Source organism: Anarrhichthys ocellatus, unplaced genomic scaffold, assembly GCF_004355925.1.
Source record: "Anarrhichthys ocellatus isolate YVR2014 unplaced genomic scaffold, GSC_Weel_1.0 scaffold30, whole genome shotgun sequence".
Classification (NCBI taxonomy): Eukaryota; Metazoa; Chordata; class Actinopteri; order Perciformes; family Anarhichadidae; genus Anarrhichthys; species Anarrhichthys ocellatus.
The window spans coordinates 1,520,283-1,531,389 of record NW_022280060.1 but is presented as its reverse complement, the minus strand read 5'-3'; the positions used below and the strand labels follow the sequence as shown (position 1 = coordinate 1,531,389).

The window sequence follows — 11,107 nt, the reverse complement described above, 5'->3', positions numbered from 1 at the left end:
TTTATCAACAGATTTACTACAATCAATATTCTTGAGTCTATGTACAATCAACCATACCGTGTATGTGGATACAAAGCTGTGGGAGTGAATTACTATTAAATTCTAGTTTTAGGTTGCTCTCATTATGTATCTAATACATACCATGTATTAGATAAGAGCAGTTTGATTTTGGGGAAAATATGTGGTATTCCTTGTTGACCCAAGAAAGCATAAATGCATTATACTAAGGTCCAGGCACTTGGATCCTTATGTATTTACAAACAAGTTATTAATACAATAAAAAGAAACAGCATGAATACAAAATCTGCAAAAACAAAATGATTTGTTTCCTTGTTTTGCCAAATATATCGTTACAGTATGCAGGGGTATGGGTGACAGTAATGATGGCATTTCCTCCTTACCTCACACTGGGTGAGCAGATTTACAATCATCTGTGCTTCTTTGCCCTCTGTGTTTTTTTTTTTAAATAAGCAGGATGCAGGCATATCCTGTTCAGAAATTGTCAATGAACCGTGTTGGATGTACACAAGCCACGTGTACGCAGCATATCTAGGAAATTACTAGTTATTCTTCAACAGGCAGAAGGACACATATTTATATTTTCTGGCAAGGATCAGTCAACGTGGAAGGAGACTGCTCCACTATCTAGCTTTGGGTAGTCTGCTGTTAATATTCCTCTGGTTGGTCAGGTTGTTCAGGACACAGTTGTTAGCCAGCGATGCCAGTTTGGAGTTGATTGTGCCCTTTCTTTGCTCCCAGCTGCACTCGTCCCCTTCTCCCTCAGGCTCCTCCTCTTCATCGTCAACCTCACTCTCCTCATCGCTACGTTCATCGCGCTCCACCTATGACGAAAGGCATACGTTTAAATATACAAATCCTGGTGCCAAAGCGAGTCATTCCCCCGTTCCCTTTTCATTTGCAATCTTCTCACCTTGCCCAGGAACACAAACTTGTAGACCATACGCAGGATGAGATAAGCCCAGAAGATGTGCAGTGCTTGCAGCACTAACAGAAGGGCGTTGAAGAAATAATAACCAAAGAAGGGCTGGAAGAATTCTAGAGACACCACCAAGGTTGTGTGGACCACTCTGGAAAACAAACAGTAAGACACAGTTTTAGTGTTGGTCCAGAACCAACTCTTCAAAGGTTACGAGCATTTTGACCACTCAAATACTGTTTCTCAACTCTTTGTTTGGAACTGTAAACCTTCTGCTCTCAGGTTAAGAAACCAGTGATGTCAGGTTGGTGGGAGAGAGAGAATAGGGCAAAGAGAAAATACATAACATGGACACAGATCCTCGACAGTTCAACATAAGTAAACAGACCTACAAAAACGTGGCAGTGCATGATGTAATATGTGTGAAAGTTGACCTTTTGCTAGGATACGGAGTTGCAAACCATACGACCACTGCAAAAAAAAACAACTTGTTGACTCCCAAGTTTAAGGCTAAGTGCGATGCCATGTGTTTGTTGCAAGGGAATTTCAACATCTGGGAGAAGTTTTCTATTCCACCGTGACATTTTTACCTGCCAGGAAACACCACCAGCCTCGTCACCAGGAACACCAGAGAGAAGACGACAAACAGCGAGTCGCACGTCCTCGTCCAGCCAGCGTAGTGTAACATCTTGGCAGACTTTCAGAAGAAAAGTGCCTGTTAGTTATCCAAACCAAACTATCTTACATTTATGATTAATCTCTGCATACAATCCCAGGCTTTTCTCTCTTATTGTTTCTAGAATGACTTACAGTAAGAAGCCAAAAAGAGGTTCAGTGCATCAGAGTTAAAGCCTTTTAGCTGCAATATAGTACCCCGAACCTACCTGACCTCATTTCATGAATTTTGGTTTGTTGGGACACAGAAAATATCACTATCATTTACTCAAAGAAAAAAATATCACAAAAGATGAATATTCTAAATGTAAAAAAAGAAAAAGTATGTTTTTACATTAAAATATACATATTATCACATGAGTGGCCGGACAGAGAGGAATGAATTCAGACAATGAAGTTCACAATATAACTTAATTTCTAATATACCACACCAGTTCCCTTACTCAGAAACACATGACTGGCTGCTGAATATGAAACCCACATCATCCCCTTCATGACTTTTATCAGAGGCCAGACGACACCCAGTCGTGCCTGAGGTCACATGACTAGCTCCACATATTTCCTCTGCTCTGAGATGAAAGTAACAATCGTTATTTTCAGATGCTATCAGTGAAAGGTTACACCCAGGAAAATCAGCCTCATAAAACCAGGGATATCTCGCTGAGGGACTTGGAGGAAACAAGCAAACAACGGGTATTTGTATTTTTACCATACTACAATGCTCTTCTCTTTGCAGTTCAGTTCATACCGGACGTGGGTTTATTATGTGTTAGGTGTCAGGAAAGGAAAACTTCCGCAATAAACACACAATGGCTGTATTCAAGTCAACTTCCCTCTGACCATTTTTGGCATTTCAACACCTTGCCTGTGAGTTAAAATACATTTTAATGATGCATTTTCTGTGCTTGTGTATATATATATATATATATATATATATATATATAAACAATCAATTCACAGAGACTGTGTGGTGGTTTACCTCGAGAAGGAAGTCAGAGGAGTCGTGCACCAGCATCACCAGAGTGCCAACCCTCACATAGTTGGCACAGTAGGAGAAACCGATGAGGAATATGGTGGCGATGTGATGAATTACCTGCTCCTTGAAGTCCTGGAAGGCACACATGAACACACACAGACCACACAGTATGAAGAAGATGTATAGCGTCATTACCAAGCCTTTGGTCTGCGGTCTTGAGTTGGTCATGAGTTGTGTCCAATTATTGGAAAGGCAGATGAACATGTTGTCTGGAGTGATTTGTTGTTGTGTTTCAAGCTGAAATATCTTTGATCAGCAGCTTGGAGCCTGAATCACACAAAACCAGCATAGTCTTTTTCTCACTGAAATAAGGACAATTCCTAAGAAAACAGCAGCAGCAGCAGTAAGCATCTCAGATGGTTTCCTTAAGGCACAGAAACATGACAAATGAATTACATTCATTATTTCATGTAATTTCTAGCATCTTAGCAATATAGCAAAGTCTAACTGAGTATTTTAGAGCAGATTTGAAAAGTTAGTGTTCCTTCACATAGGTCCTGGGTAAATACATTTATTTTACGTCATTGGATTTTACAGTGTGTGCCATTAAGATTTAAAATGCTGTAACACTCTAAAATGAGCACAAACGCAAAGTACACAAAGTTATGATGTTATCGGAGATAATCCAGTGCATAATCCGTATTAAGTATAATCGTGCAACATTTGGATTACACTGTGCAAAGTGGTTGAGTGGTGACGTTTAGCTTTTTGGTGTTGACCATTTGACTAAAAGTAAAAAAACTCAGGCACAAAATGAGAGGAAATGCAGAGAAAACCATGTGAAAACCAGCAAGGTGTTGCTCTGATGTTTTCAGTTGAAACCCTTGAAAATCAAGCTCACGCTCACTTTTCGCTTGACGTCCACAGAGACGCTCAGAAGCAGCGACAAGTAGAAGCCCATTTCCAAGATGTAATACCAGTAATGAGCCTCGGCCACTGGCTACAGAATGAGAGGAAGAGAGAAACAATAAGTCACAATGTACATTCAGTGGTAACAGGCAAAGCAAAACAATCCAAAAACATTCTGTGAAACTCTTCACAGTTTCTGTAAAAATATATATTGTTTAACTAGTAGAATGAACTGATATTTCAGAGTAACTTTGGAGCCTCCAGGATGTGTGTTTTGGGAAAGATCTGAAGGTTTTTGGGGGAATGTACAGTGGTGATGTCAAGCTCGTGTTTCCAAAGCTCTTAATGGTCATATGATAACTCCCTCACAGTCAAAACACCTCTTGCAGAACACTCAACATTCAAAGTTTGCAGCAACACAATGGTAGGAGGTTGACTGAGGCCTTTAACTCTTAAATACACATTCTTTCTTTCGGTCAGCGGCCATAAGACCTCAGGAAAAGGAAAAAGGTCAGCGGCCGTGTTGCCTGCAGGAGCTGTTATCAGTCAGACTGCATACAGAGAGATGGAGCTTTGCATTTTTTTCTAGTGTTTTCTGTTCGCGGTCATGACCCCACAAGTAAAGGCTGGCTTGGTTGATATTTTGTAGGGCTGTATATAGACATCCAGTGATACATCTGTCATTTACTTTTCTAATTGATTATTTAGCCTATAAATCATCAGGAAATAGTAAAAGAAATGCCCATTGCAAGGTGACACTTTCAATATGTGTTTAGTCCGACCAACAGTCCAAAGCCAAAGATATTCAATTTACAACCACATACAATTAAGAAAAGGAGCAAAACATCACATTTGATAAGCTAGAACGAGCGACTTGGCATTTTTGCAATTAACAACCAATTAACACATGATCAAAACTGTTGATCCAACCCTATTCTGTTGTATCTAAATCAAAAGACACCAAGATATCAAGTCTTTAAAATCATTTTAAGCTTACTGGCTTTTATGGAATGAAAGAAAAGACAAACAAGGTACCTGATTTATGAGGCTACACTGTCTCTTGAAATCCTGCCTGACAATATTTGACAGTTTATACCGACAACATCAAAACTTGAACTTCAAATCAAGCTGTTTCTTGCTCACCTGTTTGGGATAACCCCTCCAACACTCTCTATGATCCCAGAACCACGGAGTCTGTAAGAAGAAAGAATCATCAGCAGAGTCCTCACATGCTACAAGCCATGGAAGTAAATACAGTTATGCAGTGTGTAAGTAAGACACCATATGATATTGTGAAATTTGTATACATTACTGCTCACTTGTATTATTGCTCATATCCAATGACAAATCCAATACACCTGTAATGTGTTTAAAATATTTTAAAAATAAATAAACTAACATAACAGACTCACATTAATTAAAGAGCCGAGCCCCGCAGTGAAGGATATGAGGTAAAAGACAAAACGCCAGCTGCACAGATACAAATAAACACCATCATTTGTTAGAGGCTGCAGAATAAATTAAATTGGTAAATTAGCTCAGTTAGGAAAACATTTAAGAAATGTAAAAGAGGCATGTTGAGAAGCAGGAATGTAGTCACACGAATATGAAAGGCTTAATTTCAACACGCTGGATTTTACTGATAGAATTCTCATTTTGAAAACAAATTGTGTTAAAAACAAGGCTCAGGCTTAACATGGCTGTTAGTTTTTTCCCTTAAAGGTAGACGTCATACCTCAGTAACAATATGTAAACGTATGTGTGTTTAGGAAAATAAAAACTCACGAGGCTTCGCAGAACTTTTTGGTGTTGCTGGGTCGGTCCTGGTTCCTTCTGTGTCTGAACCAGGTCTGGATATTTCTCTGAGAGACTCCACACTGCTTCCCCAAACTCACCACCTCAATCTGTATACAGAAAAACACAAATACATATTTACACATATACAGTATGGGTGCACGCATACAGGGTTGGACTTCATTTTTGCACAAAGCTGCTGTCTCACTCTTTGAGAAGCAATATGTCACATATAAGACGTTACCAGTCAAAAGCCAGAGCTCACCCTGTGAGTTGTGTTACTACTTCATTACAGGAAAATGAAGATTACAAAAGCTTTGAGCCGTCAAAATGGAGATCTGATGAATGTGCTTAATCAAACCATTTGATTGAACAAGACTGTTCTCTGCTCTCTCGTTCTGCATCCGGATACAGGTTGTGGTTCGGTTGAAAATGTCTTTTGCTAGAACAAACTTAATTTACTTCTAGTTCGGGCAAAAAACTAAACTACAACAATAAAATAAAGATGAATTGACCTGGACTGTAGATCAAAGTATATATTAAATGCTTTCTTTAAACGGAGGAGTCAGTAAATGTCTGCAGATTAGGTTAGGGCGTTTTGAAGCATGAGAGTGAAACTTGGGGCAAAAGAAGTCCACAAAATATAAAACGTTCTAATTGAAGGCTGAAGAGATTTTAGTGAGTAAATCAAACTGAAGGCATACAAGTATGGAGACCTGAAATAGGATTTAGTACTTATTGGTAGGAGATTTTCTGTCGTAACAAAGGGAAGGCAGAACGGTAATACGAACTTGTGATGGTTGCCGATTTTTCTGTTTGTAGAAGGTCTCCAGCTTTGGGAGAGAAGCGGCTCGAATCTGAATCCGGTCCTTCACACCTAAATGTTTGCTTAATGGGACAGCGATGAGCCTGAGAGGACAGAGAACAGGAGAGAATAGAAAACACGTTTCTTTTCATAACAACTTCAGTCTTGATAGCACAACAGGCTGGATTATAATTCTTGCGAGATTATTGTGGATAACATTAACAACTGTCCAATGTGATCCGACCACTCCGTATGCTCCTTATGGTGCTCCTGGCAGCCTGTAGGGCCGCTCCCATGGGCGTATTGTTATGTTTAACCACACAGCCTTTGTTAGATAAGGCATCAAGAGACACTTGATCTGCTTGTGTGTGTGTGTGTGTATATATATATATATATGTGTGTGTGTTACAAAAAGATGAAGACAGAACTACAGAGAGAGGACAGAAGTGTATTAGCACTGGAGAGGCTAATACACTCGCACTGTCCTATCTCTCAGTGTTTGTGTACTTGTACATCTATCTTTATGGAAACCGATTTGAGTTTTACCTTCAGAGAGGACATTTTTGAACACTGAGGACAATTTAGCCCGGTCTCACATCTTCAACAGCCTGTTTGAGGGGTCAGACTTGGTTTTAAGGTTCAGGATAGAATTAAGGTTAGGTTATGGTTAGGGTTGGGGTTAGGCATTTAGTTGTGATGGTTAAGGTTAGGGCAATGTTAGGCAATGCATTATGTCAATGAGTGTCCTCGCAAAGATAGAAGTACAGGGATGTGTGTGTGTGTGCACATGTATAATCACATGTAACTCTATCTCTGAGATAATCATCCTAAAGTCGGCAGGGAGGGAGAGATCAGAGATAATGAGAAGGTCAGGCCAGCTTCACACAGAGACAAACATTGTCTCTGGTTACAGGAACCTCAGACACACAGACCCTACCTCAATAGAGGAAACAGCTGCGACCCGGGATGATCAAATAAAGACACACCTTGTAACCTTCCAGCTGACTGACAGACGCAAGCAACACCTTCATACTTCACTGTCCACCACAACAACTAACAACAGTTGGACCACAGGCTACACAGGTGCCTAGCATTAACACACACTGGTGCATGCTGGTATTTAGCATATGCTACAATTCACTGAACCCTCTTGTGCTACTAATACATCTAATGTTACTACTCTGCTAATAAATACTTGATGAAGGTACAAATGAGGCTATAAGCCAAACAATGGTACTGATCTTACACAGCTCACGCCAAGCAAGCTCACGTTGTTTATCAATTAGGACAGGTAATACAGTAGCTGATAGGGGAAAGCATGCAAACACAAGCCTACTGTTCATGTCTCCGTCATGCTCAACCCTTCTCCTGTTACCAGTAAAACTAGTTAAGTGTACAGGCAAGTTGCCTTTTACAGCAGCCCTGTTAACTTCTCAAGTTGCAGTCCCTTCACATAATACAGCACAGCAATGCATTAAACTGACCTTGATAATGATTAATGTAATGATCAACAATAGCAGCAAATTCTTACATTCAAGAACCTGGAAGTATACATTTTCTGCCAATTTTGCTCGATCGACTAATATTGATTCATCTCACTATGAGTGCTTTAAAGGATGACTGAGACACACAAGCACCACTTTAAATCTTGTGTTTACAAAAGATTTGCGAGTCTCTTGGAAAGAAATAATTCAGCATGAAAAAAAAACACTAAAGGAAGAAATCTTAGTTAACTTCGACCAAAATGACAGATTATTGGCCAGATCGACTAAGAGGGGGCAGCCCTACATTTTAAAAGGCAGAGCCCAGTCCCTCTGGGAGGAGGGAGGGCTTTCGCACAGTCAGCAGCTAAAACTGTCCACTCATGATGCTTGTGTTTCACTGCATGTCTGGTCTGTTCCCTCCACCTACCGGGAGCACTAATGAAGGGTACAGGAGCACATTATGCCGAGCTAGACAGGCAGCTTATAGCAGGCAGAAAACCAGCCACCATGACCACTGCCAAGAGGAAATAAGACACACACAATGTGTTCAAACATTTGCTTTCACCTGGGGACAGACTCAAAGAAAAATAAAATTTAAGATCACCCCAAATATCCACTATAAATATTGAAAACTTGCTGCTCCAGCGAGTCAAGTACACACTGACTTCTAAGTCACAGTAATGACGACAATGAAAAGGTAGATCTTGCGACTGTGATGTCATGGTCCAGTTGTGGATGGAGGCAGGTGTGTCTCACCTCTCAAAGACGTATCTGAGGGCTATAAAGGTAAAGGCCAGTGGCAAGGTGTAGATGAGATCCCTGGGTAGAGGAAAGCGGCCTTCGTCTTCCTTCATCTCAATGTCCTGCCAGCTGATGCCAGGGGGAAGCCAGTACTCCTCCTGCCACAGCCACTCATTTAAAAGGGCCTCCATCCTGAGGAGAGGGGGACAGCAGTGTTTTATGCGAGTATTTGTCGAGCTTCCGAGCAGACCTGACCTTCTAAAACATTGATGACTTATTCATATTTATGCTAAAAACAGCAGCCAGGACCCTCAAGATTAGTCGTGAAAGGGCACAGGGAACAAATCAGCATGTTCACACTTCACATTTATCAAAATTAACTACTTCATCCATAGTTTGTTTTCTAGATGTTCTTAATTGATTAATTGCTGGTCTAAAAAAAGAAAGAAAATACCAGTAAATAGGGGAAAATGCATTTTCTAATTCCTCGTTGTATCCAACCAACAGTCCAAAACCCAAAGATATTCCGTTACAATCATATAAGAAAAGCAGCAACGCATCACATTTGAGAAGCTGCAACATGGAATCTTTGGCATGTTTGCCTGAAAAACAATGATGATTTTTAGAATATCTGCAGTTTAACTTTCTGTCAGTTGACTGATCGATTAATCCACCAATTGATTTAGCTCTACACAACACGTCCATTGGTTTGACCAGGAAATCACAACAAGAACTGTGGGCTACATTACAGAACCATTTGCCTACATAACAAAACACAAGTCTATCCCATTTGTGGTCCTTGATCCACGTATGAGTCTCTGCATGTATCCCAACAAGACCTGAACAACGCAGCCTTGATGCATGAATGGCTTCAATACTCTCAAAAACACACACTCACACTTATACGCACGCACGCACGCACGTACACTTAAACACATTCATAGACACAAACACGATTATGCAATTATGTAACCACATGTTTACATCTGATCGATTAGAGTAAGCTGTTTTTACAGAGTCACATTGATTTAGGCGGTTCAGCATGATAGCGTCTGTTAAAGCCTCCATGCGGGCTGCTGGCAGTACAAACCAAAGCCCCCTGCGCGTAACAGCCAGGCGCAAGCGAGACAACAGACGATCTCCATACCTACAGAGACACATAAATCAGGTTATATGCTGAAAACACGCCGCAAACTATCCACAATAATCCCATTAAATCTGTCTGCACACCTCTCACATTCCGCTGCAGCCAAATAGCCTCAAGCTAAAAGACCCATCAACAAGCAGCCAATCTATTGAATCACATTTATCGATTTCATATTCTAGGGAAGTAAAACCGACCGAGCATTGCTCCAGAAGAGAACATAAATTGCGGTTACCTGTCCGCTCTCCAGCGATGGAGATGGGAAGCGCACAGCAGCAAATGGTGGAGGAGGAGCTTGTTTGACGCAACCTGCTCCTGCTGAGGGAGGAGAGAGACACGCGCTGTCATCGACGTCATCTCATTGAGTTTTGTGTCACCCTGCATGAGATAAGCATATGGTTGTCATTTCTTACTTGTGATATTGTGTTTGAGTTCATGTTGTCATTGTCTGTTGTGATAATCCTCCTTGTCATTTACTTGAAACAAAGCTCCAAAAAGCGGTCCAGTATATTCAGCAATCTTCTGCACACGATATTCTGTTTGTTTTAATGCAGTTGCCATATCCACAAAAACGAGTAAACATTTAATTTTGGTATTCATATTTTGGATTTCAAAGGCCTTATTGAGGAAAAATATGTTTTGCAGTGTTCAGTGAATCACTATAATGCATAACCTGATGAAACTAGGAGCTCAGCATCTACTTTAGCTCCTGTAGTCATTTGCATGCTTTTGTTTTTTTGTTTTTAAAATTGTTTTGTTTTGTTTTGTGCACATTTAGCAGTTAATGGTGAAGCCTGAATGATTCCCCTTGTTATATTTCCTGAAATGTGAGCAGAGGGAAATAAACCGAGACATTGGAGAGCGAGAATAAAAAGGAAGCAGTGCTTTCATCAATGATTTCTTTGTAAAAAACAAAAACAACAAACAAACTCAAAAAGCAATATTTACACATGTGTCATTCTTCAAAGTATCTCCTTACTGTAGAGCACATAAAAGAAGTAGCAAAACACTAAACAACAGAGAGGAGTAAAGGAGATCAGGGTTTTGCAAAACATATACACAACAGAGAAGAACATAATGGGCATGTGTTTAGGGGAAATTATATATTTTGTTATATATAATTGTGGCATTCCTTGTGGAATGAAGGCAGGACTGGTCCTGCCACAGGATCAATTACATACTATAATGTTACAATTAATTTGCTGCCTTTAATTACCAGAGTTGCACCACAGAAACAGAAAAGCATTCTGTTTGACAGGCGTAGTTGTGATGCCATGACGATATCATCTCTGCAGCGAGGACAGGGACACTTTCCGCCAGTTGAGTGAGTTCTGTTATCACTGCATGTTTGTTGTGTTAGCCAGCTGTGGTATTTTTCACATTCCAGAGCTAATGCTTTTTTATGTCCTCATACCTGAATGCGGTCATGCACGACCTTTTCACTTTCTTGTCATACACTCGGTTTAAATAATTAATTTAAAGTAAGCAATCGGCAAATCTATGAGACATAATTATGTCATTAACACCACAGGTGGAATGTAGTATGTCTGAACTAATAGCAGGTTACCTTATTTAGTGGATCAGGCTGGTAGACAGTAAACACACACATACAGATGTCAACATACACATAGGATAATAAATA

General features: G+C 40.2%; 1 protein-coding gene across 3 annotated transcripts; it reads right to left on the bottom strand.

The window, feature by feature from the left end:
• On the bottom strand, window positions 1-9,778 carry LOC116392649 (ceramide synthase 2-like). 3 transcript variants are annotated; one of them, XM_031864327.1, is made up of 11 exons: window positions 9,701-9,778; window positions 8,337-8,513; window positions 6,083-6,200; window positions 5,283-5,401; window positions 4,910-4,967; window positions 4,641-4,691; window positions 3,496-3,588; window positions 2,592-2,720; window positions 1,528-1,634; window positions 932-1,088; window positions 1-842 (listed from the first exon to the last, which is right to left on the bottom strand). In XM_031864327.1, exons 2-11 carry the CDS (start codon window positions 8,510-8,512, stop codon window positions 642-644), a joined length of 1,209 nt encoding a protein of 402 aa, XP_031720187.1. In that variant the 5' UTR covers window position 8,513; window positions 9,701-9,778; the 3' UTR covers window positions 1-641. The 3 variants fall into 3 exon arrangements, with proteins under 3 accessions (XP_031720187.1, XP_031720189.1, XP_031720188.1); XM_031864329.1 differs by lacking the exon at window positions 9,701-9,778 and adding an exon at window positions 9,663-9,680; XM_031864328.1 differs by lacking the exon at window positions 9,701-9,778 and adding an exon at window positions 9,412-9,430.
• Window positions 9,779-11,107: the final 1,329 nt, after the last annotated feature.